This window comes from Macrosteles quadrilineatus, unplaced genomic scaffold, assembly GCF_028750875.1.
Source record: "Macrosteles quadrilineatus isolate MER2022 unplaced genomic scaffold, UCM_ALF_1.0 Scaffold_2__2_contigs__length_208266976, whole genome shotgun sequence".
Lineage (NCBI taxonomy): Eukaryota > Metazoa > Arthropoda > Insecta > Hemiptera > Cicadellidae > Macrosteles > Macrosteles quadrilineatus.
The window spans coordinates 11,697,415-11,715,205 of NW_026542595.1; the positions used below are offsets into that span (position 1 = coordinate 11,697,415).

Below are 17,791 nucleotides of genomic sequence, written 5' to 3' on the forward strand. Positions count from 1 at the left end.
ATTCACAAGTCCATAATACAAATTCAATGTTTTCTAAAAACTATTGCAAATGATCACTTAACACTCTTTACATGATCTAATCCTGTAGCTTATTCATTTAAAAATTTTGTACTCATGGTTGTTCCATATTAATAAATGTTTGTTTTTCCAGGCATTCGTCATCCAGAAGAAATGTCATTTTGCAAGCCTTTGGAGCCCAACCATCTCAAGTACAACCTGAAGGACATGCCTCACAAGAAGAAGGAGATAAATGGGAAACTTCCTGCTGACACAAACACATTCATCGCTAACCAGAGCCCTGCAGGCTCCACCGGGTCCTTGGACAAGAGTGGGACATTCATGTGTGCCCCCGTCACCCCCCGCCATCACACCTCCACCCCCATCAGCTCTCCCATGGCTACTGTACGTACAATACATTCAAATTATGTTTTCTTAATCAATGGATGAAATCCCAAGTTTTGGCCATGACATAAGGTTTTTGTATAATTTCTAGTACCGGCATTTGATAGAAACAAAATATTAGGGAACAATAAAGTTTTAGTTTTCCTTTGATACAATGTCACAGCACCTTTTTGAAATTATTATTAAAATTATTATTAAAATTGTATGTTCTTAAATCTGCAAAACATACCTCATAGTTTAAGAAAACCCTCTTTCATTCCAAGAACTTGTTCTTCCAATATATCAGCATCACTTACAAAAACCATAAGTTTGTAAAACCAAAAACTGTTTGTAATAAAACACTTTGTTTAGTCTGGTGGGACATGGAAGAGGAACAACAACACAGAGTTTAATGGCAGTTACTCCCCGGCTCTCAACGGCACCGTGACATCTATAGAGATGCTCAACGGTAGCCTAGACTCATCCCTGGCCAACAGTCCGACACCTAGCCCGCAGTCTCGCGCATCCCTACTGCGACCAAAGAGTCTGGTGGAGAAGGCCAGGATGAACGTTGGGTATGCATCTTCAATAAATCAAAACCTTTGTGCCCTGGACTACGGTATAGTTGAACTTGACTTTAAAAAATCATAAACTCATAATGTTTTGATAAAACTGAACAATTAGGTGAGATGAAAGACTTGTGATCTCATGTACTGGTAAGCAATTCAATACCCTTGCCTTGTGACATGCCAATAAGACAGCTCTAAAGTTTAAATTGTTGGAAGGGAAATTTGGTTTTATTAATTCTACAAACTTTCACATTAGGTAGTGACATTATTATCATCGTAAGTGATTGTAACAAATATGCCACCTTAGGTTTGATGGTATACTGTTTTCTTAACAACACATTCACATGTGGTTTTACCATGTCATTACTGACATCTTTGTCTGTCGTTTGACTGTCTTTCATGATCTTGATAATTTTAACATTAATATACAAAATTGCTAGGAATATTCAAGATACTTTTTTTATTTTTTTTATTATCTGAAAGTTATCTACCAATAATAGTTTCTTAACAGAACCATGTTTTCCAGAGCATAAAGAAAGTCATTTTTTAAATGAATTATCTCTACAATTTTTAGGTGAAGTTTAAGTTTCTGTCTGTAATACGAGGGCTATCCAGAAAGTAAAGAACGTTTCGTTATCACGCCGCTAGGCGCGCGCCGATCTCGTACATTTTGGTGCGTGCGTACTCGGCAACTCAGTCGGCATACAGCCGTGACAATTGGAGCATTCTCGCGCTGCCCGTTTTTTACAATTTCAACTTAAGATGAGGGCTGCGATAAAAAATCCTGCCAGTTAAGGGGTGCGGTCAGTGATACGGTTTTTGTTGGGAAACACTTAAAACGGAAACTTCTCCTCAAGTTTCACGGACTTTGTGGTTTGAAATTGTCACACAACAAAGCAAAAGACCCGTTATCGGCGGCTTTTGCGAACCTTTTCATCAACTTTATCGACCAGTTCCATCAGTCACAATGCTCGGGCGTCCGCCCTTCGCTTCGACATGACTCATGAGCGTCAGATCGGCCATTTTTAATCTGAATGCACCATTTTCTCAGAACTTTCAATCATTAAGTTCTTTTCCTTAAACTTCATACACTTGGCGATAAATGTCTATCGATTTTAAGTTTACTGCCAACACAAACCGTATCACTGACAGCACCTCTTAACTGGTGGTATTTTTAATCGCTGCACTTATCTTAAGTTGAAATTGTGAAAAAACGGGCAGTGCGAGAATGCTCCAATTGTCACGGCTGGATGCCGACTGAGTTGCCGAGTACGCACGCACCAAAATGTACGAGATCGGCGCGCGCCTAGCGGCGTCATAACGAAACGTTCTTTACTTTCTGGATAGCCTGAGTATAATCTATCTTATACCTCGACTTGAATTATACTGTGGGATAGCAAACATATTGGGATTTAGTTTTGTGCGTTAAAATAATGTCAGGCCTGAACCATCCAACATTCTTGGTTTTACAGCACAATCACTGTCTCTTGGACTTTCTCAATCTAAAAACTCTTGTGTCTTGAGTTAAGAAGATGTACTGTAATTTATGTTACATTCTTGAGGTACTTACCTTTACTTTTGAATGACAGGATAGAAACTTCAGGGTGCTTTTTCTAATTATTTTAACCTAAATTAAAGAACCTGGAGACGCTTTTTAATGACATGGGATTGTTCCCAGTTTACTTAGTTCCATGAAAATGTATTAGCCTATTTTGTATTTATTTATTTTGAAGGATTAAACTCATTATTTTATTATTTCACTTGTAACTTTGTTGTGTTTAGGAAAAATCATGCTGTATCTACTATATACTTTAAAATGAATTACTAAATGAGGTATTACTATATATTTTCCAGGTGGTTAGATTCATCATTATCAATTATGGAACAAGGTGTGAGAGAATTTGACACTCTGAGACTACGGTTCAAGTTTTATTCATTTTATGACTTGAATCCCAAAACGGATGCTGTAAGAATCAACCAGATCTACGAACAAGCCAAGTGGATGCTACTCAACGATGAGTTAGACTGCACAGAAGAGGAAGCTCTAATGTTTGCGGCACTCCAGGTAATACAACGGAATTTATATAATATTAGCCTTCGTTCATGCTATATTTTGCAATACAAATATTTTCACTTTTACTAAGGGCTGCTAACAATCTCTGGTTTAGCTACAGATCACATTTAAATTATAAGAAAGAAAATGTTCTTATATAACAAAGCATTGAACATTCAATTTTTGAGAGGACCCTCTTGTTGTTTTTGGACACCATGAAGTCTTATGTAATAAGACAAACAATCTGGCTTGTACAAGTTGCAGTAAAATAAATTTCAAATAATAATCAGAATGTCATTGTTTTCATGAATAGTAATTAAATATCATCTACATGAAAGTAACCACTGTGGTAACCGTACTCTTTGTGGAGAGACTTGGGTGTAGGACCACTTCTCTTTTTTACTCATCCCAAGCCTAAAACATATTTTGTTAACTTTTTATAATTGTAAAGAATTTCATTGTAACATTTTTCTGCAACACATTTGTAAACTGTCAATGGACTTCAATAGCGATTTACCTTTGATCACAATCATCTATTCACGTACAATGTGATTCATACTCATTCATAATGGGTGGGAACGTCGATTTCCTTACATTGTTTTTTGCTACTATGATGAGATTAACTGAGGGGATGAAGTGAATGACCAATTGACCATATATGTTTGTGTACAGGTGCAAGTGAACCTACAGTCAGGAGTCCCTCAGCCTAACATGGACAGTAGTTCACTTATATCTGCGGCTGATGATGAGATTGATGCTGCATTGACAGATCTTCAGGTATCTCTTGAAGGATCTCACATTTCCAACGTCAATGACATTACGCAAGTCCCTGAACTCTACGATTATCTGCGTTTCCTGAAGTAAGTACTGTATTTCGTAAGAAATTTTTAATTTTAAAATTTTAAGAATAAATAGTTTGGTTTGTATAATATACCTTTCAAATGTAAAGTAAATAAATCCTGGCTTAGATATGCTTTTCATAGTGATGATAAGGGATAAAGAAGTGGTAGCCCAATTAATAGGTACCTAATCAACTGAACCACTTTAAAACAATTCTCCTGTCCCACCCACTTTGGCCATATACTATTTATTCAAAGAACCTCTGCCTCCAACAGCTGAATTCTTTATGAGTCGCATGTAAGGAGCAAACAACCAAGGCAAGATTCATACCTTAGTTTGTTGTCTTCTTGTTGCACAGACAACACATCCGATTTTTCCCCCAACCATCTAACCTCATGACATATTTATTATAAGGACCTTTAATTTGCTGTAATGCCTGGATAAACACAAATTGTTTAGTAATCATACACAACAGCACATTTGATATGCATGAATGAGTAGTATACTTAGTTACGATGATACATTGTTTGTTTATATTTTTTTATTGGTAGATAGACCCATGGCCTTTGAGCTTGTTTAGAGTTTTCCATCACTCTACCTAAATTCAAGTCTAATAACAGAATTCTTAATTTCATTCAGACCCAAGAGATTCACTCTGAAGGCATTCAAACGGTACTGGTTCACCTGTCGTGACATGCGGTTGCGACTGTACAAGTCTCGGGAGGAGAGTGGTGCTGGGGTTCCTCCTGTCATGGAGGTCAACCTACGAGGCTGTGAAGTCACTCCAGAGGTCAACCTCTCACAGGGCAAGTACGCTATCAAGCTTGAGGTCCCCAGTCCTGAGGGCATGAGTGAGATGTGGATACGATGTGACTCAGTAAGTACAAAGTCCTATTTTGATCTAGTTGTTGTGGAACCAAAACTCACAATGATGTTAACATTTTTATTTTTTATTTTTTTTTATCTAGGATAAAATGTATTGCTAGGACTATTTCTTAGCTAACTTATCTTGATAAATAATACCCCCGCCGCAGCAAACCTGCAGACTTAGCAAATTTCCATTTGCCTGATTGGATTTAAACTAAAATTTCTCCTTAAAAATATCACATTTATTCCCTATTTAAACAGAATTAGTTTAATGAGTACTTAGGTTTGCTGCAACAGGGAGGGTAAAAAAGTTTTTTTTAATGTAAAATGTTAAAAGGTACTGTGGTTTAGTAAGAAATTCATGTATTTTCCAAATTTGATCAAAATGTGTTCATAAACAAGCAAACTAGAACAGTTGACTTATTCTCCATAAGAATAACATAAGAATTTTAAAATTACAATTTTTTTAAATTTTATCCGTAGCAATTAGGCGCATAATAACGCTTCAATATACTAAATTATTTGTTTTTTTAAGCTCTACAAAATGGTATAAAAATAAATTGTGAAATTTTGTGTTTTTAGGGTCAAAAATAGGAAAAACCTATTTTTACCCCATAAACCCCCTTTATAAACATCCATTCTCATAGTCTGATCATGCTGGTTCGCGAACTCATTCAAGTTTATCCCGCCTTACACCTTCAAACCAAATTTTATCAAAATCGGACAAAAATTACTCAAGTTATCGGATGGACACAGATATATAAAAATTTGAACGAATGGTGTTTTTGGCCTCTGGTGACATCAAAATGAAAAAGTAAATCGGTCCCGGGCTTAGGTCTTACCATGAGACCTACGGTAATAGCTACTTCCCTATAGGGAAATTCGCTAATAAATGAAGTTTTAAAGTTCGTGTTTATGTTACATGGTTTTAAAACATTTTCAAATACTCGGTGGTAGTGTACACTGTACACCTGATAAAATCTCATTGGAGTACTGATAAGCCACTACAGTTGGAGGCATTGCTTGTTGTGGCAAATTAATATTTTGTTTGTTTGATGTTTGAATCAAAATCAAAACTATTTTTTTATGTCATATTGTGAGCTTATGTAAATTCCAAAAAGCTTTCTGTAAAAAAATGCTAATATAAGACAACAGACATGATTTGATTTCAAACACACACTGACACAAAAATTACACAAATTGTATTCTTAGCAATAAGTTAAAGGTGAAATTTTGTTTTCAGTTTTATAAAAGACTAGCTGTTTGGCCAGCTCTTCTCTCCGATATTTTTTAATAGAAAAATAAATCATTCACCTTTGAAATATAACAGTAAAAATTTACCATCGGACGATGAAAATTACCTACCTATTACTTGTCCTTGCACTTTGTAAGGAGGCAATGAAACTATAGGCGAAGTAATGGAGTAGTAGTTGTTGGGTTAGCAAGGACAATAATTAGATTTGTACAGTAATTATTTTTTTCAAAATAAATATAAGAAGTTCAATAGTATAGCCTGTTTGTTAAAAATAATATTAACAAAAATCAAACATAAAAAAATCAAACTGAGTGGTTGTTGTGCAGGAGAGCCAGTATGCCAAGTGGATGGCAGCATGTAGACTAGCTGCCAAGGGAAGGTCTCTAGCTGATGCTTCCTATGAAGCAGAGGTAGCGTCCATTCAAGCCTTCCTACAGATGCAACATCCAGCTCCTACACCAGCCATCAACCCCGCATCACTGGACATCACGCCTGAGGACTACGTCAGCCCGAGATATGCCAAGAAACTAAAGGGCAAGGTGTGTTTCTAGGTTTTAATGTATTTAATAATAAATGAGTAAACTTTTATTGAATATGTTATTGTTTAAATTAATCCGTTTTTGAAACTACTGTATATTCAAATACCTACAAACGTTTGGCTTTTGTATTTAGGTTTGTTGATATATAATTATTGCCATTTTAAACTTCTTATAGCAGATTACTATTCATTTTGTCAGTTTAATTATTCAAAGTATATCAAAAGTTCTTTTTAGGGGTTGTGATGAAACACTGAAATAAATTATTTAGTTTAGATTTATTACTCTTTCAAATAATGTATATTGAAAAATTAACTTGTTCTCCTTTTTTAAGGTCTGAACAAAAAATGTATGTATTGAATCATAATATTTGGCCATCTTTAATATATCCTTTTCAAGCCGCACCAATTAAGAAAATTACAATGAAATTCTTTGACGATGTTGATAAAGTGATAAGATCAACAACAAAGGAAATCTTAGATCTTCCAAATGATATGCCAAATTCTATGTTTTATACAAGTACTAAAAACAAAGGGATTGGGTTATGTAAATCAATGTGGGAATCATCAATCCAACATATAAACATATGTCGCGTATTAAAACAAACGGGAAACCCCTACTTACTCAATATTCGTCAATTTGATGAAAAAATTAGGTTTTACCTGGAAAAGTTGAATTAAAGTAATGAATTTATCGAATCAAAACCCAAGATACTGCAAGAAATCTTACGAGACTTAGAGTATCAAAATTGGTGTAAACTTCCATACAAAGGGAATGGGGTGGTTCTTTTCAAAGAATGTAATAAGATCAATAACAATTTGGTTAGAGGTTGTGGCCTCACAGAAGCTCAGTTCAAACAATACTTGAAAATGGTCGGAGACGTTATTCCTCTTAGAAGTCTTCATGGGAGATCCAGGGACGGGAACCAGTGCAGGTATTGTCCTGTATCTGAGAAATTTATTCTTGAAACTCTTACCCACGTCCTTGGAAAGTGCCCATTTAGTAGTCTTCTACGGAATACCCACCACCATACGATCAGAAAAATCATAGCTGATCAATTCAGAATGAAAAGTTACGAGGTCTATGAAGAGGTCACAGCTATAGAAGAAGAGGGCTCTGTGAGGCGGAGTGACATCATTGTTATAGACAAAAGGAAAGATTTTGGTCTCATTATAGACCCAACAGTTCGTCTTGAGACAAATGAAAATCAGCCACAGGAAGTTCATGAAGAAAAAGTAAATATTTATAAGAAAACTGTCCCCTATTATTCGGAAAAATATCAAATATCTAAATTTGAAGTATATGGACTACTCATCGGAGCAAGAGGAACAATTCCTCAACAAGTTGAGAAATTTTGGAAGAAATTCAATTTGGAAAATCAAGGGCTATATTTAATAACATTAACAGCCATAAAATTTTCTATTAATATTATAAGAAACCACCTATACAACAATAATTATCATAATTAGGTTTAAACAAACTTGCAAAATTTAATGTCATATTGTTCTTTGTTCTACAGCAGACTACAATGTGTAGTAAGATTTCAATTTTTAAAATAAATTTGAATTTATATAAACAGCAAAAAGGTGAGAAACTGTAGATTCATTCATTGTTAGGGGAAACCAGGGGTAAGTTTTAATTTTAACAAGTCCTTGGTGGAATTAGTGTGGGAGACATCAGCCTTAAGTTTTGTTTGGATGGAAATGATATACATTTGTTAAAAAAAACTGGTTCTTATGTAAAAAAAAACTATGGAATTTTCCTATGCACATAAAATACACCTGGAATTTCCTCAAATAGAAAAGTACCTCATTAATATCTTTAGCTATTTTTTACTATAAATGTTGTCTTTCTCCAGCTTGTACAGAGGATTTTGGAAGCCCATGCCAATGTGAAGGACTTGTCACTAGTGGAGGCCAAGATGAACTATATCAAGGCTTGGCAGTCTCTGCCAGACTTTGGCATCTCTCTGTTTGTCATCAAGTTCATGGGACACAAGAAGGAGGAGTTGTTGGGAGTTGCATTCAACAGACTCATGAGGATGGACCTGAGCACAGGCGATCACATCAAAACCTGGACTTACAACACAATGAAGGTTGGTAACATTTATGGCAACATGAACATCATTTTATGTGTTGTTGTTGCTGATAGGTAGTTCAGTTCCAAACCCAGTTTCTTTGTAACCCTATGCAATTACAAAGAAAGATGTAAAACTTTGTCAATATCGGTAAAGTCATCATGTCACCTCAGCGATCCTACAAAATCAGCTTAGATTATTGGAATGCAAATTTAATTTACTGTTCGTTTACCCTAAACTCCATTTGTTGGCTATCATGGTATTTTAATATTGTATACTACCCATGCCTTTTTATCTTCACACAAAATGTTAGTGTGCTCACTTAAAATGTATTATCATTAGATACAAAGAAGATTAAAAATATAATTGTTAAAATAATAGTGTATAGGTACGTGTTATTTTGCTCACCTAATGTTAATGTTTCAGGCATGGAATGTTAACTGGGAAGTAAAGCACATGATGGTGCAGTTTGAAGAGGGAAACATCATATTTGCTTGTCATTCAGCAGACTGCAAAGTAATCCATGAATTCATCGGAGGATACATTTTCTTGTCCATGCGATCCAAAGAGGCCAATCAGTCTCTAAACCAAGAGCTTTTCCATAAACTTACAGGTGGATGGGTATAAGAGTGACAGAGGAATAATGTTCTTGACAAATATTATTCTTTTCAATATTTACATTTAAATAATAATTTTAATATCATTACCTGAACTATCCAGTTCATTAAGAGCTTAAAAACATAAGTAAATGTGTAGGGTTTGATTTAGTAGTATTGAAAAGCCTTCAATAGTTGTTGATAATGTTATTATTGGATGTTGAGAAATGGTTAATCTGAAATGGTTTTTATAATGCTTATGTTGTGACTGGAATTACATTTCTGTATAATATGTTGTACAAGTACAGCTTGGGCACAGGTTTATTGGATTTGTAGGGGTTGTTTCATAGGATGTCTTTGTACTTTTCAATCAAGACGTTAAACAATTAAAATAAAATTTTAAAGTTGTTTATTAGTCTGTCTAGGTTCAATAAATGTTATTCCAGTTATGACAACACTTTTTTGATTAATGAATGGTGAATAGAATGATGGAATTGTGTTGTTTAGGTAAACTTGTAAATGTTGTAAATTGTGTTTTATTGTAAAAGGTATTTGTTATTGATATTTTTATTTTATCTTTGAAGAGTTTTAATATTTTAAGATGCTTGTAAATAATGAAGAAAGTTACTACTTACCTAGTAACACTAATTTTATGAGGATTTACAGTGTGTGTAATTTTACACAGTTTATCATATCCGTTTTAGAATAGCATGATTAAAATTAATACTGCTTTAACAATTACTATGTTTTAAAAGAGTTTGTTTTCAAAGTGTGTAACAATATTTGACCAAATATAGACTTTACAGTTTAATAAATATTAAAAGTTACTCCATTCATTGCTTTATTTATGATATATATATACATATACCTTGCTGTTTAAATCTCAGTGCCTTAACTAATTCCAAAATATTTTAATTATGATGTTTACTTTGTTTATGAGGTTATTTCTGTTCCTCGTCCCCAACTTAGCTATACTTAGGTTCTCCCTTATGTCAATTTTTTGTTAATTTGTAAAAATAAAAATATTGTTAGTCATAACCATAATTTAGTTAGCATGTCTGTGTAATCTAGAATAGATGTAATATAGCTCTTTGTTTATGTGAATATTTGAAGTTAAAACACAAACGTTTGTCTTCCAACCTACAGAGCAGGCCTTATATTACAAAAACTAATTTGTAGATATTTACACATCATAACATATTTTATGGTTTTAGAAATGCAAATTATTGCAACAACTATTAACTTTTTGAATTTTACTACATGTGCCTATAATTAACTGAATTATTTAATTTAAAATCTAAATGCTTTAAGTATTTTACTGACAGTTTGCAGCTAGGCATTTTTTGAACAGAATAGTTGTTTTCCTCTAGTTTTCATGACAACTCGATTGTAAAACTTTTGTAATTTGTAAAACTCGATGTGATAAACTACTTTGATATGAACCTTACGTCACCATTGATTGTGACGTTTAATGTTTGGATTTGACACAATCAAAACCAGTGGCCCAAAAACTAACTGTATTACTGTATAAAATAAGAGATACATTTTGATTGTGTACTATATTGTATATGTGTAAATACATTTAAGAACACATTTGTTCTTTCGAGTTAAAAAGAAAAGTAACTTAATGTTGATTAAATTTTCAAATTAATTTATTTTCATGGGAATTTGTTGCCTGAAGGATTTATTACTGTAATCAAGTTTTATATTGTTAAAATTAATAAATAGTTACTAATGTGTATTTTTTTTTATCTGTCTCCCCTTTGTCCAATATTGTTACTTTTAAAGAGTTTTAAATCCAAGGGAACTTAATAATGAATAGTAAAATAGGCAAGACCCTATTTTTATATACTAAGTAGTATTGAAGAACAAGAAACTCATTACGGTATATAATAATAGTCAATAATAATATCTTTGAATTATAAACTTGAATAAATAAGACACAGCAGTTATTTATTATTAATGGTATATTTTGTATAACGCAAATTAAAGAATATTAATATACAACACTAAACAATGGATAATATGCACATCTATAAAATAATGGAATGTTTGCTATATAGTATATAATATGTTTCAACATAAACTCATTACAGCCTAGTTAACACTGACTTATCAAGAGATTTCAAAATATCTTAAACTAAAAACTGATAACAGACAATTACAAATTTACTTAATAGGGATGTGTGGATTCTCAATACCGATTCTTGATACCACAAATTCTTGGCCGTTGGTATCGGCATCGAGAATTGATTGTCAGAAGTTGATTCCGATACTGATACCCATCACGCCGCGCTTTCGTAAAATTACCGCTATTGCCAAACGACTGTGGGAGAGGATGATGACACGGGAGATGTTCATGATTCTGCCGCTATTGCGGAAAACGATGGTTTCTACACGGCCACAGAAGAAGTTCATGATATTGCCGCCATCGTGGACGATGACGTTTCTGTGACAGCGGGAGTCAATGATGATGTCTACATGGCCGCGGGAGATGTTTGTGATTTTTCCGCAACCGTGAAAGACAGTGAAGATGTTTCGGTAATTGAGGAGATATTTAGGATTTTGCAGTGATCCCAGAAGACGAAGATGAAACCGCCACGATCACTGGCGATGATCACAATATTACCTTGAGTTTGGCTTGACTGAAAATGTCAGGCTAGCACACCTCTAAAAAATCATTTTCTTTTTGATTTTTGTTGTTAGATCTTTATTTATCTTCAATGTGGTAGTTTTATAATGTGTTTAGAAGTGTTTGAACTTAAATTGGCTAATTGGAATGTATCATTGCTGCATACATTTTTTCTTTACTTGAAACACATCCCATTACATAAAACATACTTAAGGGAAGAAAGACAGGGGTTGGTTTAGTATAACCAATTTATTCAGAAAATTTGGTAAAACAATAAAAAAATTATATTGGTATTGAGAATTGATTTTTCAGGTATTGGTATTGGTATCGAAAATCGATAAATTTTGGTATAGACACATCACTACTTAAGAGTTAATGTAAATAAATACTAACAGTAAAAAACATGAGTAACCATTATTTAAAAAATTTAGTTTCATTGGCCCTATTATCAAAAAAGTATTCACTTACACTTACAGCATCAATAAGGTATCAAAATTAAATAAGCGTTGAGAAAGTTCAGCTCCAAGACAGCTTAGTAGTGTGACTTATATAGAAAGAAACTTTGGAACTAAAATAATTCTGAGCTGGACACATGAGCTGCAGAGATAATAGTATATGTTGAAACAATTTTACACTTTTACGTCAACAACTTGTCCAGTACAACTGGCCAACTGTGCCCAAAACATTACACAAAATATAACAGTTAACAAGATTTTTATTCAAATAGATATAAAACCCAATTTTTTTTACTACGCCAATTTTTAAAAATAATAGGGAAGAAAAACTAAAGAAAGGGGATGTAGAACATTCTACTAATTTAGTTGTAAAAATGGGATATAAATTGTTGTACTGTAGATGTATAATTTTTTCAACATTCAATATGTCAGCACAAAGAGTAAAACTTTAAGTTACTGATAAGTGGTAAGTTGCTATACACTATACATACATTGGTTTACTTTTCATGATGCACTACCTTTCTATAAGAAGTTAATTGTTTGGTTCTATTCCAGATACTTGTAAGGCACCATTTAAAAAAGATGAAAATTCCATTCTGGTATCATATTTAAATGCAACATTTACAAACTCTCTAAATGGTTAAATTAAGACCCTGTCCCTTCGAAACAGCCTAATAGTACTGATTTTATTTTAAAACATTTTACAATACAATTAATAAAAATGATTTGAAGAATCAACTTTGAACAATATAGGACCAAGTTTTTTTACACCAAAGGTTGCTACAAAATGTCAAGTTCCCCAAAAATAACAATCAAATGACAGTCACAGGTAAAAAACCACAAAAAAATGTAAAAACCATAAATGTCTTGAGATTATACACTAGAATTAGTTTTCTTTTTTATAAAATTTGTAATTTAATGTAATTAGTATGATAGTAACATTTTTTAAATTCAGAGTACAAGTGAATAATATTGAATAATGTTTATTCATTTGACAGATATTCAATAAATATGAAAAATTAAGTTATGATACTTAGATTAAAGATAAACACAAGTAGTACACAAGATAAGGTTTTGAATTGAACCTCACAATTGATTTTGCAAAGATTTCAAAAGTGTTAGGTTAGGTACAAACTAAGTTTTTGGCTTCAATCTACATACCTATCTAGTCAGTGGTCAGATCACCAAAATACTGATGACAACAATTGTAAGACAAGATTATCAATCAACATTTTGAATAAAATATTTTTAAGTTCAAGAATAAAATATAATTTAAACATTAAAATTAAACATTTGAAATGTTGAATTCATAGATAGGTAAAATTACTTCCAAACAGCTTGTCCAGGGAAATGGCATTGGTAATTGAAAATTACAAATGTGTAAAATACAAATAAAAAAACGAAAACCGTAACATTGTATGTTAAGTACACATAACAGATCAACTATGCATATAAAACACTATGTTTACAAGAGGTAGTTATTAAAACAAATACATTTATTTTACAATCAACAACCTTTACGAGTTCAATAACTTCAAAATAGCGATTTATAGACAACATTAAATACAAAGCATATAGGCTATATACCAAATTATCAAACTGAGATTTTATTTATGTTACAGCTAATAATTAGAGACAGCAAGCTTTTGAGCTCATTTCGAAATAGTAATATAATACAGTATACAGTATTACACACAACAGCTAATATATTGTCAATTCATAAAGATGTTTACTGAATAAACTAACCGCAATTTATACACATTTAACACGTTCGCTGCGGCACGTCAAATAGCGGGCGTATCCCCAGTGCGGCGCAGCCCTCAGCGTCGAGTAAACCCGATTGCCGCGTGTGATTGGCCTTTTCAATTTTGGTCTGACGAATAGCAAATAACGTGAGGGGATGTCCTGCTTTACAACGAGAGTCGATGTAGTTCGCTAAACACCCACAGATAGCAGCACTGCTTGGAACGTAGCCGGTCCCATTGGAATTGTATTGCCAATGGGAACACAATCTCTTTGGTCTCTTTGGAGGGAAAAAGACGGGACAAAAAGAAGACTTTTGAGATTGCCAGACGGGGATTTTACGGGGAAATTTACTACCAACCTACACCACAACAAAATGCAAGTCACATACTACACGCTAACGTCGTATAGGTCCGCTTTCGGCCGACGCTAGAGCAAAAACGAAGATATACAAAAGGCATTACCGAGCGTTCCCGATGGGGTACAGACGCACCGTACGGGGGCCAAGCGCCGTACCCGATCGGGAACGGCCGCACTCTACGTGTTAAATAGGCTAGTTAACATTAATTAAAAAATTTTAAAATATAAGATTAATTAAAATCAATATTTATATTCAACAATAAAAGCAAGTTTCATTAATAAAACCACAGGCACTACCATGTTATTTTTCTTTTGGTAAATTAAGGAAATATTAAAGTGAATGGCAAACACATTACTAAGTTAAAAGTATTAACACGTTCACTGCGGGCGTATCCGATCGGATACGGGCCGAGCGCTGTTCAGGTGCTGCCGTAACCGATCAGATACGCTCGGCAATGCCTTTCGTATATCATCGTTTTTGCTCTAGCATCGGTCGAAGTCAGACCTATTCCATGTTAGCGTGTAGTGGGTGACTTGCTTTTTGTTGTGTTGTAGGTTGGTAGTAAAATTTCCACATAAAATACCCGTCTGGCCAACTTAAAAATCAACTTGTTGTCCCGTCTTTCTCCCTCCAATTGGCAATACGATGGGACCGGCTACGTTCCAAGCAGTGCTGCTATCTGTGAGTGTTAAGCAAACTATGTCGACTCTTGTTATAAAACAGGACATCACCGCACGTTATTTGCTATTCGTTATACCGAAATATGAGAGCCAATCACCCGGCAATCGGGTTTGTTCGACGCTGCGGGCGGCGCTGCACTGGGGCTACGCCTGCCATTTGATAGCCCTCAGCGAACGTGTTAAAAAAACTAGACAGAAGATATAATGTTAATGTGTTTAGCTCTTTCAGATAAATTTGCTTCCAATACATTTTGCTTTATGTGATATTACACGAGGTAAGGGGGTAGGGGCATTGCTATTCATTACCCATCTTTCCTAAAATGGAATATGTGAACAATTTGCTTTCAGATTTCTAAAAATTAAGACAAATCACAGTAAAATTGTAACTGCATTTACCACAACTAGTTAGTCTCGTTATCTGAAATTTGGAGCTACCTGGTATTGGTAAAATCATTGGAAATTCTGACTTTGTTAAAATAAATCTCCAATACTCTGTTTATGTTTATAACCGCTAATAAACAACAAAAATCATAGATAAAAAATTATTAAGGTTTAATCATTTTTTTATCTATTTGTTAAAGATCTGCTTGTTGTGTGTCTGTTATTGAACACGTTCGCTACAGCAAAAATTATTAAGGTTTAATCATTTTTTTATCTATTTGTTAAAGATCTGCTTGTTGTGTGTCTGTTATTGAACACGTTCGCTACAGCAATAGTACAAAAGTCATTCATATGGACCAGTGACGCATATATGCGATGGCTGGTTTCTACTCATAGACTGTTACATAAAAATAGGCTGCCAACCAATATTTGTGTTCCAATGTTATTAAAACGCTTATATCTTTGTAACGGTCTATTTGAAGGCCATGAATTCTTTGCAGTGTTCTACAGGGATGTCTGCCGCACATCTGCTTTGCTTGGTCTGTGGATATGATAATTGGTGACGCCATATGATACAATAGTTAGACAATTTACTATTGCAACAAAACGTCTTTATCCTAAGTAGATTTTTGATTTGTTTCATTATAAGCTTTGAACACTATAATTAAATAAAAGACATTTTTTGTACAATTCATTTTATTTTATGAAAATTTACCATTGTGGCAAAACATTATTATTCTATGTAGCTTTTATATTTGTTCAATTATTAACTGTTTTTTAAACATAAGTTTTTTTTACTTACTTTCACCTAAAACCAAAAACAAAAATGAACTGTCGCATGTATGTTTGTGCTATTAAAAAAAATATTTTTAACAATTGTCTTCTCTATAGACCGGGCGTCACAAATATGCAACATAACAAAAGGGTATCAAAAATATAAAAAAAAAACATGAATATATTACATATTTACAAACCCGATTACAGCGTATTACCATAGATAAGATAAAACATACCTCCTTGTGCTGCTTAGTAGCCTATAAGCCCTATGGTTTTGCAAAGTAAATGATCGCTGTTTAATAAGTTTTCACCCTTGGTTAACCCTGTTAACCAAGTGACAGCCGGTTTATGTGTAAGATTAAAATGTAGCAAACGTGTTAATCTTTGTTAGGATTCTATTTTGTTTAGAGCAAATACAGGGTTGTGGTGGTTAGCAAGTATTACTCTTAACTTTAACTATATGAAATCTGAGATTTGATTCTTGCATACAGCTAACCAAATCTTGAATATTAATATTTTCTTGACATTTAGTGGATTTGAGATTCTGATTTCATTTTTGACACATCCAGAGGTATCAAGCATTGAATTTTAAAAGTTAGATTTGTTTAAATACAAAATTAAGTTCTATACAATAATTTACAATAAATATAAGGATGTAACATAGAGCATGAGGGCCTAGGGTTTAAGGATTTTTGTGAGGATAGCAGGCTTACCTGAATTGGAATCCAAACTGGTACAGGATATACAACATTTTACACTATATACACAACACAGTAGAATATTCTGCCAGTGCCAGTGACAGTGAGTGGAATATTTTAATGTTTTGTATTTATAGTAAGTTTTATGTATCTTCTACCAGTATGGACTCTTTCCCATTCAGGTAAGCTTGCTATAATCACAAAAAACCTTACTATAAATATAGCACACAAAACTAAATTTACTTGTACAATACCCAAATGAAGGCCCAAACCCCATTTATGTTAGGGTTGCACTATCTGTGTTAGTTATGTTTTTTTATGGCAAAGACGATTAGATACTGCAGCACAAAAAGAAGACTAAGCAAAAATGAAGATAATAAAGATAATATACACACACTCATTGTTATGAAGTATGGTTCATCCACATGTCCTTAGTCCGTCCACATAAGAAAGAGAAGTAAGGTACACAGCAACTACACCAACCTACTTTTGGGGAAATAATCTCCATTCAAGCATTTGATCACCAATTCTTTACATTCCCAAAATTGTGGCATGAGTAGAATCAGTATGGAAACAAAACCAACCTTAAGCAAAAACTTCCAATTGAACACTCAGTTGAGTGGATACGAGAAGGGATAGCTTGGATACTACAGATCCCAGCTGAAGAGATAGTGTGAGGTCGAGGCTCAGAGATCCCAACTGAACAGGTGATGTTTGACCAACATGTCCCGCACTCCATCCTTGAGCGGCTGTGACGGCTGCTTCTTGGCTGGCAACTCCCAGTCTGGGTTGAGGTTGAAGGCGAACTGAGAGAGAATCCTGAGCTCACACTTGATCTGTACCCAGCCTGGACTGCAGATGAAGCTCCAAGGTTGATACCTAATGTGCAT

At 33.8% G+C, this 17,791-nt stretch overlaps 2 protein-coding genes across 2 annotated transcripts in view; one reads left to right on the plus strand and one right to left on the minus strand.

Annotated features, from left to right (window-relative positions):
• The window catches only part of LOC128985869 (unc-112-related protein-like), an 84,424-nt gene extending 73,509 nt beyond the window's left edge, over positions 1–10,915 (plus strand). The window contains exons 3-10 of the mRNA XM_054405822.1: positions 152–402; positions 754–956; positions 2,805–3,015; positions 3,676–3,863; positions 4,483–4,720; positions 6,292–6,504; positions 8,360–8,596; positions 9,005–10,915. Coding sequence (XP_054261797.1) covers positions 152–402; positions 754–956; positions 2,805–3,015; positions 3,676–3,863; positions 4,483–4,720; positions 6,292–6,504; positions 8,360–8,596; positions 9,005–9,205 — 1,742 coding nt within the window. The 3' untranslated portion in view covers positions 9,206–10,915. The remainder of the gene's footprint in view (positions 1–151; positions 403–753; positions 957–2,804; positions 3,016–3,675; positions 3,864–4,482; positions 4,721–6,291; positions 6,505–8,359; positions 8,597–9,004) is intronic.
• A 208-nt stretch (positions 10,916–11,123) lies between these two features.
• The window catches only part of LOC128987069 (small G protein signaling modulator 3 homolog), a 39,186-nt gene continuing 32,518 nt past the window's right edge, over positions 11,124–17,791 (minus strand). The window contains exon 16 of the mRNA XM_054407751.1: positions 11,124–17,780. Within this exon, the coding sequence (XP_054263726.1) occupies positions 17,588–17,780 (193 nt within the window). The 3' untranslated portion in view covers positions 11,124–17,587. The remainder of the gene's footprint in view (positions 17,781–17,791) is intronic.